Genomic DNA, 15,641 nt, shown 5'->3' with positions numbered 1-15,641 from the left:
TGCTATGAGACTCGAAATTGAGCTCAGGTGCTTCCTGTTTCTATTGATCATCCTTGAGATGTTTCTACAACTTGATTGGACCTGTGGTAAATTCAATGATTGCACATGTTTTTGAAAGGAATTGTCCGTAGAGATCCGAGACAGGATTGTGTCGAGGCACAGCTCTGTGGAAGGGTACCAAAAACGTTCTGCAGCATTGAAGGTACCCAAGAATACAGTGGCCTCCATCATTCTTAAATGGAAGAAGTTTGGAACCACCAAGACTCTTCCTAGAGCTGGCCACAAGGCCAAACTGAGAAATTGAGGGAGAAGGGCCTTGGTCAGGGAGGTGACCAGGAACCGCTGGTCACTCTGATAGAGCTCCAGAGTTCCTCTGTGGAGATGGGAGAACCTTCCAGAAGGACAACAATCTCTGCAGCACTCCACCAATCAGGCCTTTATGGTAGAATGGCCAAACAGAAGCCACTCTTCAGTAAAAGGCAAATGACAGCCCGCTTGGAGTTTGCCAAAAGGCACCTAAAGGACTCAGACCATGAGAAACAAGATTCTTTGGTCTGATGAAACCAAGATTGAACTCTTTGGCCTGAATGCCAAGCGTCTTGTCTGAAGGAAACCTGGCACCATCCCTACAGTGAAGCATGGTGGTGGCAGCATCATGCTGTGGGGATGCTCTTCAGCAGAAGGGAAGGGGAGACTAGTCAGAATTGAGGGAAAGATGAACAGAGCAAAGTACAGAGAGATACTTGATGAAAACCTACTCCAGAGTGCTCTGGAGCTCAGACTGGGGCAAAGGTTCACCCTCCAACTGGACAACAACCTTAAGCACACAGCCAAGAAAATGCAGGAGTGGCGTCGGGACAAGTCTCTGAATGTCCTTAAGTGGCCCAGCCAGAGCCCAGATCGAAGATCTCTGGAGAGACCTGAAAATAGCTGTGCAGTGACACTCCCCATCCAACCTGACAGAGCTTGAGAGGATCTGCAGAGAAGAATGGGAGAAACTCCCCAAATACAGTTGTGCCGCACTTGTAGTGTCATACCCAAGAAGACTCAAGGCTGTAATCGCTGCCAAATGTGCTCCAACAAAGTATTGAGTAAATGGTCTGAATAATTCAGTTTTGTATTTTTTATACATTTGAAAACATTTCTAAAAAACTGTTTTTGCTTTTTCATTATGGGGTATTGTGTGTAGATTGATGAGAATAAGAAAAAACTTTCAAAAAGCACTGTACATGTTGTGAAATATCACATGCAGTGAAATGTTGTTTTACAGGGTCAGACATAGTCATACAGCACCTCTGGAGAAAATTAGGATTAAGTGCCTTGCTTAATGGCACGTCAACAGATGTTTCACCTTGTTGGTCAGGTATTTGAACCAGCTACCTTTTAGTTACTGGCCCAACACTCTAACCGCTAGGCTACCTGCCCTACGAAATGAAATACGCATAGGTTCTGAAACTCAGAAAAATATGTACATGTTTTCCATAGGCTACATTCTAATGTTGTGCCGATCAAATTGAAATTGAAGGTACACAGTATTTAAAAGGATTGCTTTGGATAAAGTAACAAAAAAACTAATTGAAGAAAATGAAAAAGACAATTATGACTCAGATTTGTTACTTTAAAATGTATGTCAAGCAAAAGTCTATGATTGCGAAGTTAAACAAATCATACGACTCTATGCACAAGGACTACTTTTAACCATTTCCATTTTAAAATGAAAAATGTTAGTCTCATCATCACTCTGTTATCGTGGAATTGCCCTGATCAAATTGGTAGGCAACCCAGTGGATGTGTTTTCTGGGATTTTATTCAATGTATTCAGAGCGCACAAGGGAGCCACAACCGCAAACCTCGTTACGCACGTGCATACAGTGCCTTCGGAAAGTATTCACACCCCTTGAATTTTTCCAAATTTTGTTGTGTTACAAAGTAGAATTAAATTGATTTCATTGTTATTTTTTTGTGAATGATCTGCACAAAATATCAAATCAAATCAAATGTATTTATAAAGCCCTTCCTGCATCAGCTGATATCTCAAAGTGCTGTACAGAAACCCAGCCTAAAACCCCAAAACAGCAAGCAATGCAGGTGTAGAAGTACGGTGGCTAGGAAAAACTCCATAGAAAGGCCAGAACCTAGGAAGAAACCTAGAGAGGAACCAGGCTATGAGGGGTAGCCAGTCCTCTTCTGGCTGTGCCGGGTGGAGATTATAACAGAACATGGCCAAGATGTTCAAATGTTCATAGATGACCAGCAGGGCCAAATAATAATAATCACAGTGGTTATCGAGGGTGCAACAGGTCAGCACCTCAGGAGTAAATGTCAGTTGGCTTTTCATAGCCGATCAAAACAAAATACCGAACAAAATACTCTGTAATGTCAAAGTGGAAGAAAAATTCTAACATTTGTAAAACATTTATGAAATATAAAACACTAATATATCTTGATTAGATAAGTATTCAACACCCTGAGTCAATACAGGTTAGAATCAATCACATTTGTCAGCGATTACCGCTGAGAGTCTTTCTGGGTAAATCTCCAAGAGATTTCCACACCTGGATTGTGCAACATTTGCTCGTTATTCTTTTCAAAATTCTTCAAACTCTGTCAAATTGGTTGAAGATCATTGCTAGTGTCACGCCTGCTCCCGCTCTCCCTCTCGAGCGCCAGACTGCCTATCATTACGCACACCTGTCACCATCGTTACGCGCACCTGCGCCTCATTGGACCCACCTGAACTCCATCATTATTTGATTGCCTCCCCATTATTTGTCTGTTTCCTCTGTTTCATCCCTGTGTCAGCATTGATGTCGTTACTTTGTCCCCTGTCCAGACGCTGTTCCTGTCCTGTTTCATGGCCGTAGTTTATCAAATGTTTTTCCTGTCTCCAGCGTCGATCCTCACAGAATGTTGACACCACAATTGGAAGCATCAGGGAGGCCTGGGGTTTTGTTGGTAATGTCAGGTCCAGGTGCCGTTGTCAATGGAACCAAGGGTGCCTCAGCTAGCTCGTCCGGCTTCCATGCCCTAGCTGGCTCGAGAGGTTTTGCTTGCCCCAGCCGGCTTGTCCAGTGCCCATGCCTCGGCCGACCCGTCAGGCTCGCCCAGTTGGGACGCCGGGTGGCGACCCTATAGGGGGGGTACTGTCATGCCTGCTCCCTCTCTGGCGCGCTAGGGCGCCAGACTGCCTATCGTTATGCACACCTATCACATTCGTTACACGCACCTGCGCCTCCTTGGACCCACCTGAACTCCATCATTATTTGATTGCCTCCCCTTTGTCTATTTATTTCCTCTGTTTCGTCCCTGTGTCAGCATTGATGTCGTTACTTTGTCCCCTGTTCAGACACTGTTCCTGGCCTGTTTCATGTCCGTAGTTTCTTAAATGTTCTCCCTGTACCTGCTTCCTGTCTCCAGCGTCAATCCTCACAGCTAGACAAACATTTTCCCGGTCTTGTCATATATTTTCAAGTAGATTTAAGTCAAACTGTACAGTAACTTGGCCACTCCGGAACATTCTCTGGTAAGCAACTCCTGTGTAGATTTGGCCTTGTGTTTTAAGTTATTGTCCTGCTGAAAGGTGAATTAATCTCCCAGTGTCTGGTGGAAAGCATACTGAACCAGGTTTTCCTCTAGGATTTTGCCTGTGCTTAGCTCCATTACGTTTCTTTTTTATCCTGAAAAACTCCCCAGTCCATAATGATTACAAGCATACCCATAACATGATGCAGCCACCATTATGCTTGAAAATATGGAGAGTGGTACTCAGTAATGTGTTGTAATGGATTTGCCCCAAATATAACAATTTGTATTGAAGACAAAAAGTGAATTGCTATGCCACATTTTTTGCAGTATTACTTTAGTGCCTTGTTCAAATCAAAGTTTATTTGTCATGTGCGCCGAATACAACAGTAGACCTTACAGTGAAATGCTTACTTACCAATAGTGCAAAAAAGGTATTAGGATTCATCTTTTGGAATATTTGTATTCTGTAAAGGCTTCCTTCTTTTCACTCTGTCATTTAGGTTAGTATTGTGGAGTAACTACAATGTTGCTGATCCGTCCTCAGTTTTCTCCTATCAGAGCCATTCAACTCTGTAACTGTTTTAAAGTCACCATTGGCCTCATTGCGGTTTACTTCCTCTCCGGCAACTGAGTTAGGAAGGACGCCTGTATCTTTGTAGTGACTGTGTGTATTGATACACCATCCAAAGTGTAATTAATAACTTCACCATTCTCAAAGGAATGAGTGCTTTTTTTCTCTCCCATCTACCAATAGGTGCCCTTCTTTACGAGGCATTGGAAAACCTCCCTGGTCTTTGTGGTTGAATCTGTGTTTGAAGTCCATGCAACTTATTATGAGACTTTTTAAGCACATTTTTACTCCTGAATGTATTTACGCTTGCGATAACATATGGGTTGAATATTAATTACTCAAGACATTTCAGCTTTTTGTTTTTTATTCATTTGTAAACATTTCTAAAAACAACATTTCACTCTGACATTATGGGGTATTGTATGTAGGCCAGTGACATCAAATCAAATGTTTATACATTTTAAATTCAGGCTGTAACACAGCAAAAAGTGGAAAAAGTCAAGGGGTGTAAATCTTTTCTGAAGGCACTGTATGGTAAGTCTGAATTCCAAATGCTGAGAAGTGCTTAAATGAAAAGTGTAAAAAAGGCATACATTTCCGAAGTCTAAATTGGCCCCTTGGGTTGGCGAATTTTAGGAGATTCAAGTGCTTATGAAATTAGCACATTGGATGTGCAATTTGTTACATTTAAATTTACAATTAAAAATGAAAAGAAGATCAAAATACAATTAAAAAGTAATTTATAAAATTAAATCCACCAAGCTGTGGGGGCACTTTTTATAGGAGGGCAAAAGGGCAGTGGCTTGGTAGCTGGTTGAGCCCTATCTGTGCACGTGCCTGCCCAGATAATTAAAATTACCAATTACATTTTTTTCCTTTTGAATGTGACACTTTCCCAGTGGCTTCCATCTGCATTTCCACACCAAATTCAGAAATGATTTTCTGCAGGAGTTCAGAATTGCAGCCAGACTTCCACCACCTGAAAATCTGTTGAATAGAGTCAAGGTTGACATAACCACATAATTGACAATAGCCGAATGTAAACCTTGTAGACCTGAGGAAAACGTGTCTGTCTCTGTCTGTCTGTCTGTCTGTCTGTCTGTCTGTCTGTCTGTCTGTCTGTCTGTCTGTCTGTCTTTTTTCTTTGTCCAATAAACCCGTAAGAAACATAGTTTCTCAAAACATGACAACAGGGAGTTGTTTCAGGGCAGTGCAGTGTACTTTGAATGTGAAAGTGATTTTATTTGTTTTTGAATAGGCCTATTTAACATGCATAACAATTTATTTTGTATTTTTTTCAGAAAATGAAATATCCTTGGATTGTTTTCCTAACATCCACTACAAGTTGTGCACAACATGTGTAACAACCACCACAGAAAATTCCCAAAACGTTCTCATTAGGTTTCCAGGTAAGGTAATAACTAACACAATGTACCAGTAATGTTTATAGAATATACTGCCACAACAAAATGTGAGAGCAATGTCCTGGGAACGTTCTTGCAACATCAAGCCAATGTTTTATACAAACATTGTATAATCATCAGCACAACTGGACAGTTTTTGTGTTATGAGAATATTTGCCGCTGGAAGTTGAAACCAGTCCCCTTTTTGCACCCCTTACCCTCTGATTGTTTGAAGAGGCCCCGCTTACAAGAGAACCGTGGCTCAAACATTTGGGTTAAATGATTTGGAAGTATCAGTGACTGCCCTCATACAGTTTTTCTCAGTCGCTTTGGTGCATTTCTTAGATCAAAAGTGCCATTCTTGATACTACTTGTACAAATTCCAAATCATCTAGTCACTTGTGCACATCATTAAAGGAATTTCTTATTCCTTTAAACAAATTACAATTGCTTTTGTACATATTGCAATTGATAATGTACAAGTGTCAGCTTTTTTCCACATTTTCAATTGCTCATGTCATGTTGATCAAAATATAGTAGATGGTTCTCTGTTGAATAGTCTTACCCCTCAAAACATCTAGGCATTAGTTCCTTGCATAAGCCATTACATGCAAAATTGTTGAACTATTTGTCATATACTGTCAAGCATAGTTTTACACATTTCAATTGTTTTACACATTTCAATTATTAGACCTTTTGTACAAAAACGTGAATTGATGAATGGTGCAGGTGAAATTGACCCTCACTCATGAAGGAATGTAAAGCGTTAGTTCAACCAACAATCAACCAGTTGTCTAAATTGCTCAAAGGTGCATCTCATGAAGAATTCATTGGCAAGCATATATAGACAGACCACAACACAGAGTTGCAATTTTCCAATAATGGATGGACCAGGAAACGAACAGGGTCAACAGCCAAGAGGAGGAAGAAGAGGAGCAAGGATGCGTGGTGGAAGGCAAAACAGAGGAAGAGGCAGAAGAGGACATAGGCGCATATCTGATGACATAAGGGCCACTATTGTAGACCATGTTGTCAATCATGGCCTTACAATGGCTGAGGCGGGTCGAAGGGTGCAGCCGAATATTGGGAGATCAACCGTGTCCTCAATAGTTCAAACGTTTCGAAGAGAGAACAGGTATGTCCACCAATGTACAGTGCACAGTTACTGTATATAAGCAGTATACTGTATACTTCCTACAATGCTTCATATTACAGTAGTCCACTTGTATTTCACAGCATACAGAAATATACTCTATACAGATACATACTGCACCTTACATGCACCCACCTGTATGTTTTACAGTAATATGTGTGTTCGCATAGACAAACTATGTGAAAGTGTGCGATGCATCACTGCATTTTTCCCCACATAGGACTGCAAGATTACCTCAAACCGGTGGCAGAGGACGCCTTTTCACACCTCAACAGGAGGAGGCTATTTGCACCATGGTCCGAGCAAAAAATGCCATGAGACTCAGGGAAATACAAAGGACCATTATAGAAGACAACGATGTCTTTGAAAACATCCATACGGTTAGCATCTCAACCATCGACAGGGTGCTGCATAGAAACCAGATGAGTATGAAACAGCTGTACCGTGTACCATTCCAAAGGAATGAGGACAGAGTTAAGGAGCTACGGTACCAGTATGTACAGGTAAAACATATATCTATGTAACTACTTTACAGCAACATTTTATAGTGATACATAGTACAGTAAGCATAAACTGCACACATTTCCATTGCTGTGGAAGGAACATGCAATATATGTACATTTTATGTCACTCTTCCTTACCAAAACAAATTCAACTGTGTGTTCTGGGATATAGCGTATAATGGAGTTGGAATCAAGTGAACCCTCTCACAACTTTGTATACGTGGATGAGGCTGGCTTCAACCTGACCAAATGCAGAAGGCGGGGTCGGAATATCATCGGTCACAGAGCTACTGTGGATTTGCCAGGCCAACGGGGAGGAAATATCACCATGTGTGCTGCTATTTCGGAGCATGGTGTCCTAACCCATATCCCCCTTATAGGGCCATACAACACCCAGCATCTACTCAACTTTTTAGAGACTCTCTACAGGGCTCTCATCCCTGATGATGAGAGGGGTCTGTTTAGAGAGGATTTGCCAAAGTATGTGGTCATTTGTGATAATGTGAGTTTCCATCGATCAAACATCATAAGGCAATGGTTTGTGACCCACCCGAGGATGCTCATAGAATTCCTCCCACCTTATTCACCATTCCTTAACCCAATTGAGGGGTTATTTTCAGCATGGAGGTGGAAGGTGTACGATCGTCAGCCACACACACAGATGACCCTGCTGGCTGCAATGGATGCAGCATGTGAGGACATCACAGTAGACGCCTGCAGAGGATGGATAAGGCATTCCAAAAGATTCTTTCCACGTTGCATTGGAAGGGAAAATATGTGATGTGGATGAGAATATGTGGGCCGACAGACAGGAACGTCTGGATGTGTAGAGACAGCACTAGAACAGTGCTGCGGGCAAAGTTGTGCCTTAGGGGTGGTTTCCTGTGTTTCTTTCTAATTTAGTTTTTTTCCCTTTGTGTCCCTTGGGTTGTCCAGTCTCTTTCAATCAATAACCCACATACAGTAATATGTAAATAGTACTGTTGAAATTGATATATGCCATAAAATTGCAGCCTTGTGCATTTTCAATACAGTAACTGTCATCCAAACTGTAGCCTAAGTTTACATCAGGTAATACTGTCAAAGTACACACTTCCATTGACAACATGCCTAAACATTTTGACGACCTTGTTCGTGAACAATGACTCAATGACTTATCATTCTGATGACACTGACATGATCATTGGCATGAATATTTACTTTTGAGAGATGTACTAAGGATTTTTAGTGACTGACTAGCTTTAGAAACACATCTATTGTATATTGCAGTTTGTACAAATTGTTCTGAGAAATGCACTTATTATTTTGCACATGTTAGGGATGATGTGAAAAATGCACCAAAGCGACTGAGAAAAACTGTAATAAAGTCATGACTCATTAGACAGCCTGACAATTTTTCTGTTGTGATAATGTTTACTGATTCAGATACACTTGAACAATCTGTCATAAGGGTTAATAACAAGCACTTTCATATCTATATCAGTGTTATGTAACCATTGAAGAAGGTTCAAATAAAGTGTTGTGGTATTTCAAAATAAGTGAACAATTATAATAGTCATGTTTTTATTTGTGAAGATTTCTAAAAGACTGCATTTGGATATCTTAGGGGTTATTGATTATGCATACAAAAAAAATATTTGTTGAAGACACAACGACGACATGGCCATCCATATTGTATCCTAGCAACTGATTGGACCAGCTGATGTTTGAAGATGAAAATCAGTTCAGTTAAAAAAAATATTTGGTTCAGTTCTCTTAGCAACAGTTATCCCTCTACAAAACCACAAAACAGGAAATTCAAACACTGAAATAAAAGTCCTCAATAGATAGCTCTTCGAGGCCAAGCGTGACATAATTGGTTAATAAGTCAAAAGTGTGTTGATTTAATAATCATGCCTTGTATGCTTTTTATTATGAATCCTTTAGGTACTCTCTGTTCAAGAATGTATATGAAATTCTTAATGTGAAGCAATGAAACGTAGTTTCTCATTTTATTAGCTGTCGAAATGTTCATTCTTCAAGACTCATTCACCTAAGTCTATTTTGCAATACTTTTTTGCAAGTCTAATTTGTAATGTATTTGTGACATACAAGTGATGTATAATGTATTTTTGCATTTATAGAACAAATAGCTAAGTTTGTTAGTTTGTGGCCAATGATCAGCTACTTTTATTTTGAAAGATGAAAAGCCAGAAGTTAATATTATTTGTAGCTAAATGCTGCTATTTGTACAGCAGCTGTCATCTGTCGAGCGAAAACTTGTGTGATTTGCAACGGTAGGTTGGTTTTGCTTTATTGATGATGTTCAATATAACAAATAACAGTTTTTCTATGTGATAGCTAACATGCTGATTATAGATAAGCTAGCTACGTTAGTGTTGTTCTTATTTGAATGGAAATCGAGTAAAAACTAGCTAACTTCTGTCGTCGAGCTAGAAGTGCGCATAACGACGTGATTGCTGACAGTCAGCCTAGCTTGCTATGATGTTAATGTTAGCTAGCTAGATTTGAAAAACTGCTTCAAAACGGCTTTATTGGCTCTGATTCAGTCTGTTAATCTTAGCATGGCTGGCTAGCTAGCTAGCTAACGTTAGCTAGTTATACAGCATGTGTCATGACTAATGACTGTAGGGCACGACATAGCTAACGTTATTATTTTTTTTAAATTTCTTTATTTAACCTTTATTTAACTAAGCAAATCAGTTAAGAAACAATTCTCATTTACAATGACGGCCTACCAAAAGGCAAACGTTTGCACCTGCACAGTCAGTATATCTCACCAGACTGGATGTTCCAGCCCGACTCTACCTGCTGTAGTTACTGTAGTAAGATACGGTATTTAAAAAAATAAATTAAAAAAAACAGTTGGAAGATGCTGTTTACGTCCAGAGCAATCAATCGTTGCATTTGTTGCCAGATTACTAGCTAATGTCGTTAGCCACCTCAGTCATTATCTGAGCTGTCATTTTTCAGATCTCTCAGGGTACGCAGCTAACGTTATAGCTACAGATTTTGTTACTATAGTCTGGGAGTCAGTCTACCATTCTGTTTTTTCTAGGACTGTTCTGAATATGGCTGTGTCATACCTCATGGTCCTTTCAGCAGCTTTGATCCTGATCAGTCGTGAAACTCCAGTAACTAAGGTAGAGTAACATACAGTAACGTTACAGGTCATTCCTAAAGTGTTCAGACCCCTTCACTTTTTCCACATTTTATGTTACAGCCTTTATTAAAACGGATTTTTTTTAAATCTAAAAATTCCCTCATCAATTTATACACAATACCCCATAATGACATAGCAAAAACAGGTTTGTATACATTTTTGCAAATGTAAAAAAAAAAAATACTAAACTGAAATATCACATTTACCTAAGTATTCAGACCCTTTACTCAGTACTTCGTTGAAGCACCTTTGGCAGAGATTGCAGCCTCAAGTCTTCTTGGGAATGACGCTATAAATCAAATTGTATTTTATTTGTCACATGCGCCGCATACACCTTACTGTGAAATGCTTACTTATAAGCCCTTAACCAACAATGCAGTTCAAGAAATAGAGTTAAGAAAATATTTACAAAATAAATAAAAAAAATCGAATCAAAAAGTAACACGAGAGAATTGCATAACAATAACAAGGCTATGTACAGGGCTACCGGTACCAGCCACTCCTGGATTGTCTTGGTTGTGTGCTTAGGGTGGTTAAGGTTTACAGTGTGTGTTTATTTTTTTTTGTAGGCCCTACATCAGAATCCCTTTGACTGCTGTGGAGAGCGACAGAGGCTGAACAGCTCGTGCTCAAATAGCACTCAATGCGAGCCAGGTACTGACCACCATGTCATCCTATAGTGCAGTTCTGTTAAATGTTATTCATTAACTTTAGAATTGCAACAGTGAATTCCTCGTACATTAGTAGTAGCCCCTTTTGGATTAGACGCATGTACTAGGATTAGAAAATAGACATGGGCCTTTGTTCTTCCAACATTTGAGCAATCATCAAATCTATTTACTCAGGATGCTACCTGCGTGTCCTTGAGAACAACACAGCTGTGTGTATGCACTGTGACTCGACTATTGCAGATCTTGAGAACTTCACCGCTTGCAACTACAGTAAGTGGACAAGTACTGGACATGAAAGCTAGGTACTATTGAATAAGAACGCAGGCCACTGAAGAGAGTTGGGGGGAGGGTTCAACAGGTGTCCTGACCCTGTTCATTTCCCCCCTTTATCTCTTTGCCTTTAACAGCATACATCACAGACAGGACCAATCGTACAACTATAACTACAGTCCTTCCCACAATTGGTAAGAAATGGTGCCAGTTATTCTTTACATACATTTTGGTTAATTCACAGGTAACTGCCAAAATAAAGGAAACGCCAACATAGTGTCTTAATAGGGCATTCTATAGGGTAGAAATCACTGTCTCAAGCGCCACTCCAGAATCTCCCATAAGTGTTTAATTGGGTTGAGATCTGGTGACTGAGACACGCACCCTTTAAAACCCCTATGCTCCTTTGAGACCCCTCTTTCAAAGTCACTGAGGTCTCTTCTAGTCATGCCAAAATAATGGGCAACTGGGCATTTTTATACATGACCCTAAGCATGATGGGATGTTAATTCCTTAATTAACTCAGGAACAACACCTGTGCGGAAGCACCTACTTTCTATATACTTTGTATCCTTCATTTACTCAAGTGTTTCCTTTATTTTGACAGTTGCCTGTGTGTTGAACTGTCAAAAACTGTATGGGCTGTATCCAAACTCTTCTATTGTTGTCATGCCATATGATTTGGGTATAGCACATATAGCAGGCATTGACATTAAGGGTTGTCCTGATGCCTGGGGAAAGTGACCTGAGCTGTTGCGCAAGTTGAGCCTGCTCTGAGTTTGCCCCTTTGGGCAGGTGATTCTTTTTTTAAAGTGAAGACGGCCTAACTGCAAAGAATTCCTGTCGCCTAAAATTGATATTTCTCGTTCCTCCCCATTGAAAAGTGAAAGACAGACAATTAATGGCAGTCGGTCAAGTGGAGCCTGTTCTGAAAAGTTATTTATTTTATTGATAACAACCAGAATACAAAGAATTCCAGAACTGATCATTCGGACCCCTCCCCTATGTGTATGTGAAAGGCAGGCAATATATGGCACTTCTGTATGTAAATAGCTAATTAAATATTTCAGGCAAGTGATCATAATCTTCAGGCAGCCAAAAAATACTCCTGACTTGACCGATGGGCAAGTTGATCCCTAATACAGCATGGGGCTAGACTAGATGAGCTGTATGTTTAGTGAGAACACTAGGAGTGATAAGGTTTATTTAACAATTGTCTGTCTGTGTGAACAGGTGGTCCGGGTGTGGCAGCCTCTCTTCTGTTCGGAACTCTGTTGATCAGCCTGTTCCTGATTCTCTCTGTTGCCTCCTTTTTCTACCTTAAACGCTCCAACCGTCTCCCAGGTATCTTCTACCGGCGGAATAAGGGTAAGTCGGTTCGATAATGGGTTGAATTTGAATAACTGTAAACAGGACAATAATTCTATGGTGTGCTCGAAATATGGAAAAGGTAACTAATACGTCTGGTGTACTTTCACAGCCTACATATTCCAACCAAATGAGACGGTAAGTCATTTTCAAACATTTCAACCGATTTATTGTGAAAAATGTACATTTGTAACAATGGAGTAAATGTATCACCACATCGAATAAACAATACATTAGAATGATTTTATATGCAGTACCGAAAATGAATATCAAGAAATATGACTTGTGAATTTTCATCTTTCTTCAAGGCTGTCATGATACCATCGGCGACCTCTTCAGGTAAGAACATTTCACTAAAACACTTCACAACCTTCGATAGGGTTTTTGGTTGTTGTTTCACTGAGAAAAATGTGTCTGTCTGGCAATTGCGTAATATCATTGTTTTCAATCGTTTTACATGATCTCACTCCTTTATCCTGGCACGATCTTAGTCAAGAGTTTGAACTACCTGCTGTGTGTGGGAAATGTCAACATTGGGGTCAAACCGTATCCTATTGGGTTTATCATCCTCCTCTCTCTCCATTGTGTTGTGTAATCTGTAGTTAGGAAACCCAGATATGTGAGGAGGGAGCGGCCCTCAGCAAACTCAGCGTCCAGCGCTGCCACCATCCCCACCACTACCACAGTCTACAATGTGTAGGGAAGGATGAGGTCCAATGGAGGAGGCCTGAGCCAGCTTGCTAGCAGGTGCCAAATGACAGGCTCAGGCCAGAGCACTTACAGTAAATTGGTGAGCATGTGTAGGCCTGTCCCTCCTCTGTAGTGTTGCCTAAGAAGACCGTTTACTTAATTCAAAAGCAGGTGGTGTCAGCTTTTTGACTCTGCAACACCTGCAGTATAGCCTTGTTACCGGAATTATGTTTTGTAATGTAAATAGACCTTAGATTATTTATTTTGAATCCATGTTTTTTCTATTTAGATTTTATTCTATTGCTGTCTAGAATTGGGCCAATTGTTTGTTTTACTTGAACTCTGTAGAGAATGGGATGAGGTGGACAGTGATAGCTTCAGTGATAGCCCTTAATTTGAGGTTTATAATTTCCAAGCTGATTTCAATATTCTTATTGTTCTCATTTAGCGAATCTTCTCATAGGAGTTTTAAATTGCATACTTATTTTTTTTGGTTTTTTGTTTCTCTGTGCTTTATGCACTGAACCAAACTGAATGTATTTTAATTTATTTAATACATGCACAAATACAAACACTACAAAATGAGAACATAATATAAAAACGCTTAAAGCTCTTTAAGAGCTCTCCTCGCATTCCATGAAAGGTGTGGATCTTCCAGAGCAACACACACCAAGTACGCTAACATGTGATCCACTGGCTGTGAAATATCTTAATGTCTTATTTAATTCATCCCAAAAAGATGGATCCTCAGAAAATGTTATTTCTCTATCAAGTAGGAAAATGGTCATCTAAATGTTGGATGGAAAATGCTTCTCAGTAAAAATCTTTATAATATTCACCCCAACACAGGTAATAGGACCTGAAAAAGGGTGCTAGCTAATATGACGTATGCTTTATCTGGCCATAATGTGGGAAATTCATGCTGCCATTTTGCCTGATCTTTTCAGAACCACTGCACATAAGCTATTACTTGAATTCCTTTATTTCAAGCATAAATTGTGACATTTGTTGGCTAAGAGTAGCAACTGTTGTCACTGTTGCCAAATATGTTGTGATGCTTGTCTTACCAAAAGAATGTGCACTAAACTGAAGTCGTTAGTGTGCCATTGATGTGAATTGTGCTCAAAGATTTCTCCAGGAAACGGGTGGTGATCGTTTTAAAGACAGGTGCATATGTTGTCTTTTGATTTATTATTGGGTATTGAGGGATCTCCTGTGGCTTTTTAGCAACACCTTGTATTAAATCAAGGGTGAGTATTTGTTTTGTTTTTTTCTTGCTGGAGGAACGGTACAACGGGTTTTACTTGCTAAACTTCAAGTGTGATTGAGTGATGATATGGTGAATTTAGGGACAAGTTATTTTTAAGTTACATTTTTAGTTATTTATGCTGGAAGAACTGTGGTATGAAGACATTTTGAGAACTAGTGTGACTGGTAATTCCAGTTTGTGTGTTCAGTAGGCATGAGTCTGAAGTGATGGTATTTCCAACAACAGGAACAACTGATTGTAAAATAATTTTAATCCCAAATAGAATTTATCCTTCTTACATTAGCTGTTGTACAGCCATTTGTAAAATTGTACATAGTTTTTATACAAATGATGTATTGTTTTTGTAATGTGGTATTTTGTACTTATTGATTCTAGTTTTACATTTATGAAGTATTTTCTGATTCTGAAGAGTATGTATGATTTACAAAAATAAAGCACCTTTCTCATAATCCTTTGGTTAGTTCATTTATTATAATTTAATATTTACATTACTGTTGGTAAATAGTAGGATTTTACAATAGGATGTGTTGTAAAATTGGAATAAACAGATTGCCATAGCATACTCTTTTCCCTATAACCTCTGTGAAGGCTGAGTACCTGGAAAGAGAAGAGTATTATGTGCTAAATACAGCTGCTAGAATCCTGACTAGAACCAAAACATTTGATCATATTACTCCAGTGTTAGCCTCCCTACACTGGCTTCCTGTTAAGGCAAGGGCTGATTTCAAGGTTTTACTGCTAACCTACAAAGCATTACATGGGCTTGGTCCTGCCGTACATACCTACACGTACGCTACGGTCACAAGACGCAGGCCTCCTAATTGTCCCTCGAATTTCTAAGCAAACAGCTGGAGGCAGGGCTTTCTCCTATAGAGCTCCATTTTTATGGAATAGTCTGCCTACCCATGTGAGAGATGCAGACTCAGTCTCAACCTTTAAGTCTTTACTGAAGACTCATCTCTTCAGTGGGTCCTATGATTGAGTGTAGTCTGGCCCAGGAGTGTGAAGGTGAACGGAAAGGCTCTGGAGCAACGAACCGCCCTTGCTGTCTCTG

At 39.8% G+C, this 15,641-nt stretch overlaps 1 protein-coding gene across 1 annotated transcript; it reads left to right on the top strand.

The window, feature by feature from the left end:
- The first annotated feature begins 9,341 nt into the window (after positions 1 to 9,341).
- c12h1orf159 (chromosome 12 C1orf159 homolog) lies at positions 9,342 to 13,621 on the top strand. The gene is made up of 9 exons (XM_014132382.3): positions 9,342 to 9,431; positions 10,214 to 10,298; positions 10,888 to 10,972; positions 11,164 to 11,259; positions 11,397 to 11,453; positions 12,493 to 12,627; positions 12,740 to 12,765; positions 12,936 to 12,966; positions 13,230 to 13,621. Exons 2-9 carry the CDS (start codon positions 10,227 to 10,229, stop codon positions 13,325 to 13,327), a joined length of 600 nt encoding a protein of 199 aa, XP_013987857.1. The 5' UTR covers positions 9,342 to 9,431; positions 10,214 to 10,226; the 3' UTR covers positions 13,328 to 13,621.
- The last annotated feature ends 2,020 nt before the right edge of the window (positions 13,622 to 15,641 follow it).

Source organism: Salmo salar, chromosome 12 (assembly GCF_965601325.2).
Source record: "Salmo salar chromosome 12, fSalSal1, whole genome shotgun sequence".
In the NCBI taxonomy this organism is placed as follows: Eukaryota; Metazoa; Chordata; class Actinopteri; order Salmoniformes; family Salmonidae; genus Salmo; species Salmo salar.
This window is presented reverse-complemented; position numbering and strand designations above follow the sequence as displayed.